The sequence below is a fragment of the Eubalaena glacialis genome, chromosome 3 (assembly GCF_028564815.1).
Source record: "Eubalaena glacialis isolate mEubGla1 chromosome 3, mEubGla1.1.hap2.+ XY, whole genome shotgun sequence".
Taxonomy (NCBI): Eukaryota; Metazoa; Chordata; class Mammalia; order Artiodactyla; family Balaenidae; genus Eubalaena; species Eubalaena glacialis.
The window spans coordinates 112,245,682-112,258,004 of NC_083718.1; the positions used below are offsets into that span (position 1 = coordinate 112,245,682).

The window sequence follows — 12,323 nt, forward strand, 5'->3', positions numbered from 1 at the left end:
TACTCCTCAAGGTCTCCACTATTCCAAGTTTCTTGTGAATTGCTCTACACATTTTTTCTAAGCATGTACAAAATAAACGCAATTTGGACCTTACTGCAAGTACTATCTGATGGGTTTTTTTCACTCTGCAGTACACATTAGAGACCTTAGCAGCAAAGATAGATCCTCCTCTTTTTTTTTTTAATTGCACTATATGGAAATACCATCATTTATTTCAGTCCCCAGTCGGCAAGCATTTTTTCCCCAGTTATTTCCTCTTACAGATAATGTTGCAATGCACCTTCTTGTACACACAGAGAAAAGGAATTTTGTCGAAAAGCCGCATTTCTTAAGAAAACCCCTCCTTCATTCTTTTAGCTCGGGGCAGGAAGCACCCTGTGGTATGAAGCAATCACGCGGCAAAACCGTCTGGACCTGACCATATCACCTTGATTCCCCAGCCGCTGGGCTGCTGGAGGCTGGGAGGTCAGGACTGCACCCCGCTCCCGAGGAGGGGAGACGCCAGCACCCCCAGCTCCGTGGTTGAAAGCAGATGCCTCCTGAGTCCCCCATGTCTGATGCCCCGTCGGCACCGTGTCATTAGGTAAGTGCGCTGGCTTTGGAGGAGGCTGGGGCTGAGGCTTGTTAAACTCAGACTCACCTGGATGCAGCAGTTGTTCAGTTGGTGGTATGTTTAAAGTTAAGACACTAAATTGCTAATGTGGCCAGTGTCTCCGATGGCCAAGAGCAGTCAGTGATGTGTCCTCTCTGAAGGGCGGCATGCTGAGTGGGTGAGTGAAGTAAGCTTTTATTTTAGCTTATCCTTTAAAAAAAATTAAAAACTGTGGCTTGTGTTTAATCCTCTGGAAGTCCTCTGTGTCAGCGAGGCTTTTCTTTTCTGCTGTGTGGGACTTTATGTGGGCATCTCTTGCCAGATATCGGAATTTCCTGGCAAGGAAGAGAGGCAATTTGAGTAACCCGCACACAGACAAATACATTTCACTTCAACAAAGCTTTTCATGTGTCATCAAAGATGTGTGAGAAACCAGATAGAACGCTATAGAAAATGCTCTTTAAAAAACATGACGGCTTTAGTGAAGCTCTTGCTACCCGATCTCAAACCGGATAAGTTCAGGCCGCGGCTTCACGGAGGAGGGCTTTGATGACCACAGGGAAAGAGTTGGGGAGACGGTCATGGTCTCAGTTCAGGCTGTGGGGCTTCCTTTCCAGCTTGGACAGTAAGGACCAGGGCTCAGAGCAAAATGCATATGACTTGATTACTTGATTTATTTCTCCTCTTAAAACAATGCTTATGGTGCCTGTTATATGAAAAGTAGATAAAGATTTCTTTACAGTCTCTCCCTGAAGAGTGTATTTTGGAGTTGCTCCTCATTGCTCTAAATTACCTTGGTGAAATTTGGCCAGTCCACAGTTATTCAAAGACAAGCATATGCTTATTGGGAAGGCATCAGTCAAGTACTTGCTCATCGGACAAGTCTGATGTTTCCATAATGGCATTTGACTTCGGAACAGAGGATACTGGGAAAGCATTGCACTAGTGGAACTTGAGGTGGGGATTCAAGTGAGGAATGAGGTGATTGGTTATGGGGAAAGGGTTGAGTCTTGGGAAAGGATGGAGGTCCTATGAGTCTGCCAGAGGAGGTGCAGGATGAGCTGGTTAGAAGTAGAGGTCTGCTCTGTTTTAAAAAATATTTAAAGCATTAACATCAAGGAAAAGTAAACAAAGAGGAAAAGAACTAATGAAGGTGTGGTGCTGGGTGGCAGATGGACTGACCTAGGATACGCTGGTCAGCCTGGGCACAGAGCCCTGCACACAGTCTGTGCCGATTCCCAGGACTGAGGGTCAGAGACTTTAGTGAGCAGGGCCCAGGGGAAACGAGTCTCCAGGTTTCATGGGGCTATGGTGAGAAGTCGGTCGGAGACCCAGGGGATTAGGTCCTAACTGAGAAGGAGCCTGATTCTCTAGGCATCCATCCAGGGAAGCTTTCTGTTTGCCGGCCCCCTGCTCCACTCCCCCTCCTCTGCAGGGGTGTCCCATTTCCCATCACCTGTCCAGTCTCTCTGAACAGCTTTTACGTTCTGAACTAGTTTAGATCCATAGAGAACCTTTTGTTAAGCATTCATTAGCTTGTAAGATTTTTTTTTTCACCCTATGAAATTCTTTCAAGCTTTTTGACATTGTCAAGTGCCTCGATGATTGGGTTTGAACAGCTGTGACCTTCAGCTGCCTGAAGACCTGTAATGCCATCCCTGCTGATTGTAGATTCTAACTCAGGGATTATTTCTGTCAACAAGAAGAAATACTGGAAAGGGGTATAGGGTCCCCCCTTCCTGACTTTGGGGTCTGTAAGCTAAGACCTGTTCTTCCAAGTAAGCTGCTGCTAGTCAATCTTGATTCTAGTTCCTCTAAACAGATCAATTTCCTAGAGAGGCAGAATAACAGGGTGACTGGTTTAGGGGTCAGGACACCTGGATTCAGCGTTGCTTCCACCACTGATTATCCCACATGCCCTATGGCAAATCCTTCAGTATTTCCCCTTAAGTAAAAATGAAGGGGTTGAATCACAATGCGCAAAGATTTCAAGAACCTGAAAGGAGGGGCTGAAACTGATGAAATTAAATTTAAAACAATTGGTTGCCGAGATAGATGCTGGGAAAAAGCTAACATTGCTATTCCTACAGAGAAGGTTTAGTTGCCCCTGAATGTAAAACAAGAGTGAGCTGTGGCCACAAGTATAGCTCACAATTTCAGGCAGCATCCATAGAATCTCAGCTGCCAGAATAAGGTTAGAGACCTGCTGTGCTCTGTTCTGATCTGGCAATGGAATCACCCGCCTCCAGCCTCACAGCTGCTTCCAATACTCTCTCCAACGTAGAGCGATTGTTCTTAAAAACCTAAATTTGATTGTGTCACTCTCCTGCTTACAAACCTTCAGTAGCTCCCTATTGCTCTCTGAATAGTCTCATACAACGTCCTTCATGATCTGGCCCCTGTTGACCTCAAGCCTATCTCCTATCCTCCACTGACCGACAACCTTGACTCTAGTAGTTCCAAACCACAGGTAGCTCCCAGACCTGGTCCTCTCTCTCTCCCCTCTGGAGTGCAGTCTCCAGTACACACACAAACACCCCTCTACTTGTCAGCTTTCCCATCCTCTGGGCTTTCAGAGCCCCCTGGGTTTGCCCCTGTCATAGCACTTCCCGCACCATATTGCAATTGCTTGCGAGTACTCCACTTTCCCATCCCAAGACAGTGAGCCCCTCAAGACAGAGACTATGCTTTTTCTATGCATTCTCAGCATCTACTGTCTTCCTGGAAGACACTCAGTAAATATCTGTAGAATCAATGCAAGGCTAGGGGAACAACTGGCAAACCAAGTGCATTCAGAGGAGAGTAATAAAGATGGTGAGGGCAGTGGAAATAAGGTTGAATGACAATTGAAGACCTGAAACGGTTTAGCCTGGAAAAGAGAGCACCAGGAGAGGCATCACAGCTCACCTTCGTGTCAAGGGCTGCCATGGGGCAGTGGGGTATGATTTACTCTAGGCTCTCCAGAGGGCAGGGTTAGACTCTGGTGGGAGGGAGGCCGACATGGTACGATGTAAGAAGCAGCGATGGAGACCACTAGGGTGTGCTATGTCTGGGTACATTTGGCAGAAGAAGGATGCCTTGCAGACAAGGGATGGCTTCCTGGTGACCTAAAGAGCCTCCTGGCCCTGAAGGGCCCCAGCACTGTCTCAGGAGTGTGGTTAGAAGGATACTTGTGTTGGGTGAGGCATTCACCCCAATAATATTGAAGGTCCCGCAGAACATGGATTCTATGATCTGCAAGCTCTAAAAGTTCTAAAAGTCTGTGATTCTCTCATCTAGGCCAGAACACCACACCATTTACAGAACTGAACAGACATTCTAATTCCTGACTTCTCTTCTTTAGCAGCTTCAGCGTATTTTACCTATTCCAAATCCACCCATGATGCGTGGTCCACTTAGTTGTTCCACTGGGAAAGGAAATGGGTATATGGAGAAGTTATATAATCTGCCCTAGTTTTTGCAGGATACCAAGAGGCAGAATCTTAATAGGAAACAGAATACCCAAGTCTGAGTCATTAAAGCAAATAGCTTTTCCAGGTCCCCGATGACTTCATGAGCCAAGTTGGCCTAAGAAGTTTCATGTTTCTTACCATTTTGCCTTCATCCCATATCTGAAGTTCAAGAATACAGTCATGGCAGAGTGGCTGTGGGGAGGGGCTCTGGAACTAGATTGCCTGTGTAACCTCAGACAAATCACTTCCTCTTTCTGCGACTAACTCAGTTTCCTCATCTATAAAGTGGATATAATAATAGAACTAGCCTTATAGAGTTGTAAGGATAAAATGAGAATACAGAACATGGGTATATTAAGTACTTAATAAACATTACCTAATGTTATTAGTACTGGTTGAGGACAGGACTTGGGAATAAAGACAATTGATTTCTCATTCCAGTGCTAAAGGCATAGGGCAGTGGTCTTCAGCTGTTCTCTGCACAGCCTCAGAAGTTCCTCAGAGCTTCTGCTGAGAGCCTGGACAGGGTGAAAGGGACCAGAGCTGACAACCATTGGCAAAGAAGAACCAAATGGGGGGGGGGGGTAAGCACCCAGCTGGAGCTCATCTGCTGCTGTCTGCAGTCCTAAGACAATTTGTTAATTCTCTAGAAAAATGAGGGTGTGGTGGGGTTTGTACACACAGCTCCGTGTCCTTCCTCCCTCCCCAGTAATTCCCTGCTTATGGGTAGTCTTCCCACAAAAGGGAGTTTGGATGAATTGTTGATAACCTTTGAATCATTAGTTTCTTTTTCTCTGAAGACAGGTAATTCATACCTTCTGATGTGTTCCCAGGGATGTTGCCAGTTTACATGCCAACCTATGTATAAAATACCTCCCTACCTGATGCCTGCCTGAGGGACACAGTCAGAAAGGGGCAACATAGTGGCAACGAATATGTCTTAGACGCTGAGCTCCCTCCTGGTGGAGTCACTGAAACTCCAAGCCCACTGAAGGCATAGCCCAGCTTCCACCTGACAGAGTCCCAGGGGTCTCATACAGTTTTTAGTGACCATTCAAGTTTTCCCGAGGCTGGGATCAGAGCCACACTCTACTCTGTAGGCGACCTGCGTCAACCATCACCACCTCTGCTGGTGCTGCACCTCCTTTCTGGTACCCACCGGGGATGGGGCAGGCTCTCCCCCACCAAAGTCATAGCTCTTCTGTTAGATGCCTCAAAGGGCTCTCTTGCTATTCCAACTTAGAATCTTCTTTGCCAAGGACTTGGGATCGATTCCCAGTGGAGTCTGGGCTAAGGGTCAGTTAAGACACCTCCCAGTATCTTGCTCAAAAGTCTTCTTTCTTTCTCATAAGCCTGGACAGTGCGATCCATCACTGTCCCAGGATAAAGTTCAATCTCCACCAGGGCCCTCCCCAGGGAAGAGATGAGGGGCACGCTGCCTCTGTTCTCTTTTTTGATGTCAGAGTTTAATCTGGCATCCTGCAGCTCAGCTACGTTCCCAGCACACTCATCAAATAACTCTCCTGGTGGCCCTTGAGGTGGACAGAGCTCCTGAAGGGACCCTGCCAACTGGGCTCCCTCTGGGACCCCCAATCTACAGATATGAATGTGCTTCAGGCTTTCAGCACCAGGGGAATTTTCCAAACCTGATAAGAGTGTTATCAGGAAAGAATAAGAAATAATTTTCCTTTTCATAGATTCACAAAGCAGAAAAAACTCTTAATATTGATTTGGCCCATTCTGGCTCCAAGCAGGGTTAGACTCAAACAATAAATGTTTAAACTTAGAAAGAAAGAGAGAAAAACACCTCCTAGAGACTGAAATGCTAAAATGCCCCCTTATAGGTTGGAGGTTATTTCTCCCCTAATGACCACACCAGTTCCTTTGTGGTACCACTTGAGCCCTTTGCCTGTTGTTCTGTCCTTAAGGGAAATCAGAAGGAAGATGGTAGCCTCCCTTGGCTATCTCCCATCACACAGAGGAATTCTCTCTGCCTGAGCTCTTATCCACCCATCACACACACACACTCTCTCTCTCTCTTGTTCACTCACTCACTCACACTCACACATCCCTACATACATTTCTAGCTCTAAACTGTAATCACCTGTGTCTGACTTGGTTCTTGGATGTGAAGGGGGAGCTTGGGTATGCAATACCATAAACGTATTTTCCCCAAGAGATGCTTATGCAGCAATCCAGACATTCTCATTGCTCTGCCTTTTAATTAGTTCAGGGAGTTGCAGCCTCACAGTGTGGGTGTGCTTGCCAGCTGTGCTTTTCGGGAAGGTATCTGGTCTGCGCTTGTTCTGTTTCCTCCCTCGGTGTTAGGAAATTACAGAGCCGGCTTTCTTTGCTTGTCTTGGAAGTGCGTGCACTGACCTTACCCCACAGAGCCCCGGACACTCCAGGGCTTTTCTGAGCCAGTGCTTAAAGGCCCCTGGGGACCAGTGTGGTGACACTCAGATCTCAGGTCTTGCAGCCCTCTGTCCTTGAACAGGGAGAGAGAGGATGGCCTTTGGGCTAAAAGGGATTGTTTTCATCTGTAACTGCTCGGTACCCTTGGGCAACCTACTGCACAACTGGTGCCCCCGGGAGCCCAGAGGAGGGATTTTATGGCTCAAGGGAAACCTGCTTGTCTCCCATGCAGGGCCCCGTTCTGGAGGCTGCCAGATACCTTATCCCCATGAAAGGAGAGGCCCCAGAGAGCCCTTCTGGCCTTCCCTCCTCTGAGCTGCCCTATCTCTCCCTCCCCATAGGGGTTCTGGGATGGCTGTAGCTGAAATCAAATCTCTCATTGCTGCTCACTTTTTAGAGTAAACTTTTCTCCTCTACACAGTCTCCCCTTACTTTGTTTATGCATCCTCCCTCTGGGTGCCCAGATCACACTTCAGCTCTATTTTAACTTCTCCACGTTCCAAGCTTCGGCACATCCCCCTCTTTCCCCTGGCGGTGGGGTTTTTCCCGGCTTCACCCCTAGATGTCTTCCAGCTCAGTCTGTGTGGCCAGGGCCTCTCTGATTTGCTGATTTGCTCCTATGGGCTGTGTAGGTTTCTACACCGCGCTTTTCAGCTGAAACCCACCAGGGTGAAATTTTCTTTCTTCACTTACGTCATGCTTTGGCATGGATTCCTCTCTTAGTTTCCTTCTGTCTGCACATCTGCTTTTTGGTGGCTGTTCCCATCCCTCCTGCCTCTCTCACCTTTTGGGCAGAGGCTCCCTCCTTGGCACTTGGCTTCTCCAGAGACCCTTCTCTCTGCCAATAGGGTCATTAATCACTGCCCTGGCGTTGACTCTGATGCTATAGCCTTGCAGGTAGCCACCTGCTCACCACCTAGTCCCACCTGTCATGTTGATTGTCACTGAGTGTGACCTCAGCCAATCCTGAAGGGTGCCAACCCCATGACGTCCCTGTCTCTAGACTAAGGCAGAGCACAAATGAAGGGGCTCGGAGCTCCTTGATGAATGGCGTTTTCCACACCTAGAAATATGCACTTTTGTAACCTCTAATTTCAGAAGAGCTGCCTACTTGAAATTTTGTATTGGATGTTATATTTATTTTTTCAAAATAGTAGAGTAAATCAAACTTTATATGAATTTTTTTTCATTTAATTTTATAAAGGAGTAATACATTTACATGGTTCAAACCTCAAAAAGTATAAACTCTTATACAGCAAAAATTCTTTCTCCCAACCTCATTTTCCTTCTGCCCAGTTTCCACCCTGTGTGGGTAGGCACCGTGTGGATCTTCCTTAGTTCTTGATAGCTCTTGGTAGTCTTGTACCAGATTCAAAATCAGTTGAGTGCTCCGAAAACAACGATGTGCCAGCTGTTAGATAGAAAAAGAGGCCTCTCACTCCGTCACACATGTGCCATTTAGGATTGAGTTCCCTGCCCCTCACCCGCCCCTGTGGCTATAAATTCTGTCCTAAGGTCTTTCTCTGTCTCTACAACATAGCCTTTGTTGTACTAGGAACTTTTATCTCAGCCATCTTTGTCTACGTGTCTTTGTTTCAATGTCTTGAAGCTCAAAGCAGATTCCATTACTTGGGAGCTTAGTGAATTGGCCCCAGTTAATCAGATAAGCAATAGAAAAATTCCCTGGAAACCTCCAACAGATAGACTTAGAAAGATCCAGCACAATCCATTTATCACAGCAAGATTACAGCTGATACCCTCAAAATGGAGGAGACCCTGTGGTCCTCTAAACAACTTGAAGAGGGCTCCAAGGAGGAAACAGGGGTCAGGAGTGAAGTGTGGGCAGGCAGGTGTGCTCAGCCTCAGGCTGGGTACGCCCTGAAGCCAGGACTTTCTTTGGACAGAGCTTGGTGGCCCAGGCAGCAGGAGTGACCAGCATTCCTATAGTCAGAAAGAAAATTTGTCTGGGCAGATGAATCTTTGGAGAGTTCTGACTGCCCACCTCCTGGGCACTCTCACCTCTGAGTCTGGTAGGAAAGGCATCTGGCAGCCTGGTCATTATCAGCACCATCTCTGAAACTGCCCAGGGCAGTCACCCTTCTATACACACACACACACATATACACACACAACACACACACTTAGTGCTACCTCATACATTTGTTCCAAATCTTCACTTCTCTGAAGTGCTTTCAGTTCACTGACTCAAGTGGTTCTGGATTGGTCTGGAGGGGTCACCACTGCAGTTTGATGGCCCAGCTGTGAAGCTAGAACTTCCCCTGAGTAAACTTTCTTTGTGTTTGACCTGCTGCCCCATACATCTCTGTGAACTGGCACATTTAAAGATGCTCACTGGTTGATCACAGAGATGGCCCCAGGTACCACAAGATTCAGAGTCAGAGGAATGGGGAAGTTTGCTGTGGTCCCAGTGGGAAGTATTAACCTTCAGTCATAAACATGTGGAAACTGGCATTCTTATATGGTGTCTATGATTTATGTAGTGATACCATATTGAATATTTAGTTAACAAGAAAATGTCACTCCTGAGCCACACCCAGTGTCCCGTGGGATATTGCACTTTGCACCAGGGACAAATGAAAGGAAAGCAATTATTCACCTTGGGTAAACTACCTGGTCTTTAATTATGAGCTGGGAGGAAACACCTAAAACCCCTTTCCCTAGGAATATCCCCCAGGACGTCTGTTCTAGCTCATGCCTGACTGCAAGATTCTCCAGCCTCTGAGCAGGGACAGCCATCCTGGGAGCTGCTTGGCTTATGCGTGAGTTCCTGCTTGGACGGGAGATCTATACATGTGCCACAGCTGGGAGGACACTTGCCCCAGAGGACTGGTAGATGGGACCTAGGGTTTGAGTCACAGAGGATGAGATTACAGAGTAAGGACTGGGTCTGTGGATCCAGAAGATCAGTGAGAGCTGCTGAGTGGGAGGTGCCTGTGACACACCTGAGTAAAGGGCCAGCGACATCCTTATTTGGGGACCATTATCACATGAAATGAGGAGAAGAGATGGGGCCCTGGAAGTGTGGGTGGGCTGAGAAGGGGAGAGGCTAAGGATGGATGTCCACAGGTAAGAGCCCAGGATGTCTCCGGACAGAGCACAGATAGGGCAGTAGTGATGCATTACCTCTTAGGGGTAAGGCGTAACTGCTGTGGATGGGGTGTTCTGGGTGGAGGGCAGGGGCTGTGGTAGGTCACACCTGCTGTGGCAAGCAGGGGACAGGTGTCTGTCTGAAGGATGGGCATCAGCCTTCATGGCCTAGTTGGTGTTCTCAGCCCTGCCCTCAGACTGCCAGAGGTGGGTGGTGAACAAGAGGATATGAATGTGGACTTTCACTGGCACTTTCCAGATCCACACGTGAGCCATGGGTCAGTGATCAGGTGGATGGGTGGTTTGTGGTCCAAGGTACACTGCCCTTGCTGGGCAGAGTCATGGTGGGTGACAGAAGTGGGTGGAGCCTGTGGTGTGCCTGAGCCCGGAGCCTGCTCTTGCCAGCTGACTGCGTGCATCTCTTCCCAACTCCTCATTCAGCGATGTCATAGTCACAGCTTGAAATCGGCCATGGTTGGGGCACTTACACCATGGAGATCTGCAAATGCTACATATATGGGCTTTCTTTTCCAGAGAGCCCATTGTTAAACATTTACCAGCACATCACTCAGGGGTGGAGTAAAGGGTACAGGTCGGCAAATGAAAAAGGATGAGTCTAAAATGAGGGACCTTGACTGCTGAGGAGTTTGGACTTTATTCTGAGAGCTGATGAGAGTCATTGAGGAGCCATATAATTCAGTACATTGCTCGAGAGGGTAGTGTTTGAAGTCTGTTTACCTAGGTTCAAATGCTTGCTCTACCACTTAATAGCTGTGTGACCTTGGGCAGATTACTTAACCTCTCTGAGCCTTATTTTCCTCATCTGTGAAATGGGAGAAATAATGCCTGCTTCATAGTTTATCGTGATATGTAGACGAGTTTTACATGTAGAGCACTTAGAACAGAGCCTGGCATGCAGCAAGCATTCAATAAATGTTAGGTATTATAGAAGTGTTTAGACCATTCAATGACATGATCATATTTGTCATTTGGAATGAACACTGCAGCGAGGAGAATAGATTGAAGGGGAAAAGACAAAAGGCAGGAAGAGCAGGAAAGAGCAAGGGATGGTGAGAGCCTCAACTAGGCTGGAGAGAAGGGAGTAGATCTGAGGGATCTTGAGGTGGGGTGGAGAGGGCTGGGAATGTGGTGCGGGGGGAAGGAGAGATGAAGGGAAGATCACAGCCAATGAGCAGAAGTGAGCGGCGAAGGCTCTGAGAGAGAGGTGGGTCTTGAAGGGATATCTCTGCGGAGAAGAGGGAGGAGGACCTTATGGGTAGAAGAAGCCATGTGAGAAGAGAGCAAGGGTTTTCCAGAGAGTGTTGTGGTTAATGGGTTTTCAATCAACACGTGTCATGTGAGTATTTAGATGTTTGATTGATGCAGCTGGAATGAAAAATGAAGAAAAACCAGTAGGCTTGAAAAATCAAAAATCCCTCATAAGATTCCTACATCACTCCCAGCTGCACATGCTGCTTCCCCAGCACATAAGAAACCACCTGGTGACAGGTCCAGGCACCGCCCCTCACCTGGCCGGGCAGGCAGCCTTCCAGCCCAGAGCTGCTCCTGCCCCTCCTGGGTCTGATGGGGGTGGGGACCCTGCAATGGCCCTGATCAGCATTGCTGAGGAAATTAGCTGAGCGCTGGAGGGTTAAAATCTCCCTCTCTTTCATGAAGGGGCGAGGGAGACAGAGATCTTTCCTGTTTACCCTACGTCTGGCTTTTGGGCGCCTTCCTGTTGTCCTAATGGTTCTTTGTTGGTGGCACAGGCCCTTCTAGACCATTGGGGTAGTATTTCACCCTTGTCACACTTGAAACATTGCTGCCAGAGTCTGGCTAACTGTGTCACAGGCTGCGGTTGCATCAGCCCAGTCTGAGGTTGGTTGGGGAATAGCGACAAGCTGGTGTTATATCCAATTCTGCATAGGAGTGTAGGGGAGAGGGGTGACAGGGTGCTGGCAGTTATACCGGCTGGGCCATGCAAGCCTGGAACCTTCACCCGCCTCCACCAACCATCCCCCACTCAGCCTGGAGAAGGGTGGGCAGTGGCAGAGAGCAGGACTTCTCTCTCATTCTATTCCCCCACAGCCTCTCCTCAGCCACCACCCACTGTCCCTCCTCCCAAATGAGATGGAAAAACAAAGACGTGGCAATGATGTCAAGGGGGTGAACAGATAGCAGAGAACCAAACTGGACCTGATTAAGTGACTTGGAGAACTCAAGTTATTTGGAGAGAGAAGATAAATACCTATAAGAAATGTAAAAAGATAGGCAGACATCGCTCCTAGCTTTGGTCAGAATACTTCTCAGATATTCTCCTCCTGGGATCCCATGAGTCTGCCATGCTTTGCAAATGACATACACCAGGATGCTCAAAGCAGGGTGTTGGTTACCTGTTGCAATAACCTTTGGGAATCCAGCGGGGTGGCATAGCTTTAGACCATCCCAGAACTAGCTCCCAATTAGGGACTTTTCTCAGACAAATTACTTGGCTGTGTTGGACCCACTTGGGCTTAAGGCAGGTCATTTGGACTCCATCCCCAAGATGGCAGCCAGTTCATCTTCTGCGGGCCAGGCCTGCCCAGCAGCTCTCAGCCAGTGCTTGTTCTTTTCCAGCCACTGGTGGGGCTCCCTGGAAACCCACCTTCTCTCCTCTGGCCCTGCCTCCTGACAGGTCAGGTCAAGTCCAAGGGGCTGACCTGGAGCAGTGGGAACTGGAGGCCCAGCTCATCCTCCTGTTTCTCTACATCCTAGCG

General features: G+C 48.1%; 1 protein-coding gene across 2 annotated transcripts in view; it reads left to right on the forward strand.

Annotated features, from left to right (window-relative positions):
• Positions 1-413: 413 nt before the first annotated feature.
• Positions 414-12,323, forward strand: part of BCAR3 (BCAR3 adaptor protein, NSP family member) — a 201,306-nt gene continuing 189,396 nt past the window's right edge. The window contains exon 1 of one of the 2 annotated variants that reach the window (XM_061183870.1): positions 414-583. Coding sequence is in view for 1 of the 2 variants with exons in the window: in XM_061183873.1 (XP_061039856.1) it covers positions 760-770 (11 nt within the window). In the remaining variant the exon portion in view is untranslated. Of the gene's footprint in view, positions 584-746; positions 771-12,323 lie in introns of those variants that run through there. The other variant, XM_061183873.1, reaches the window with a different exon arrangement.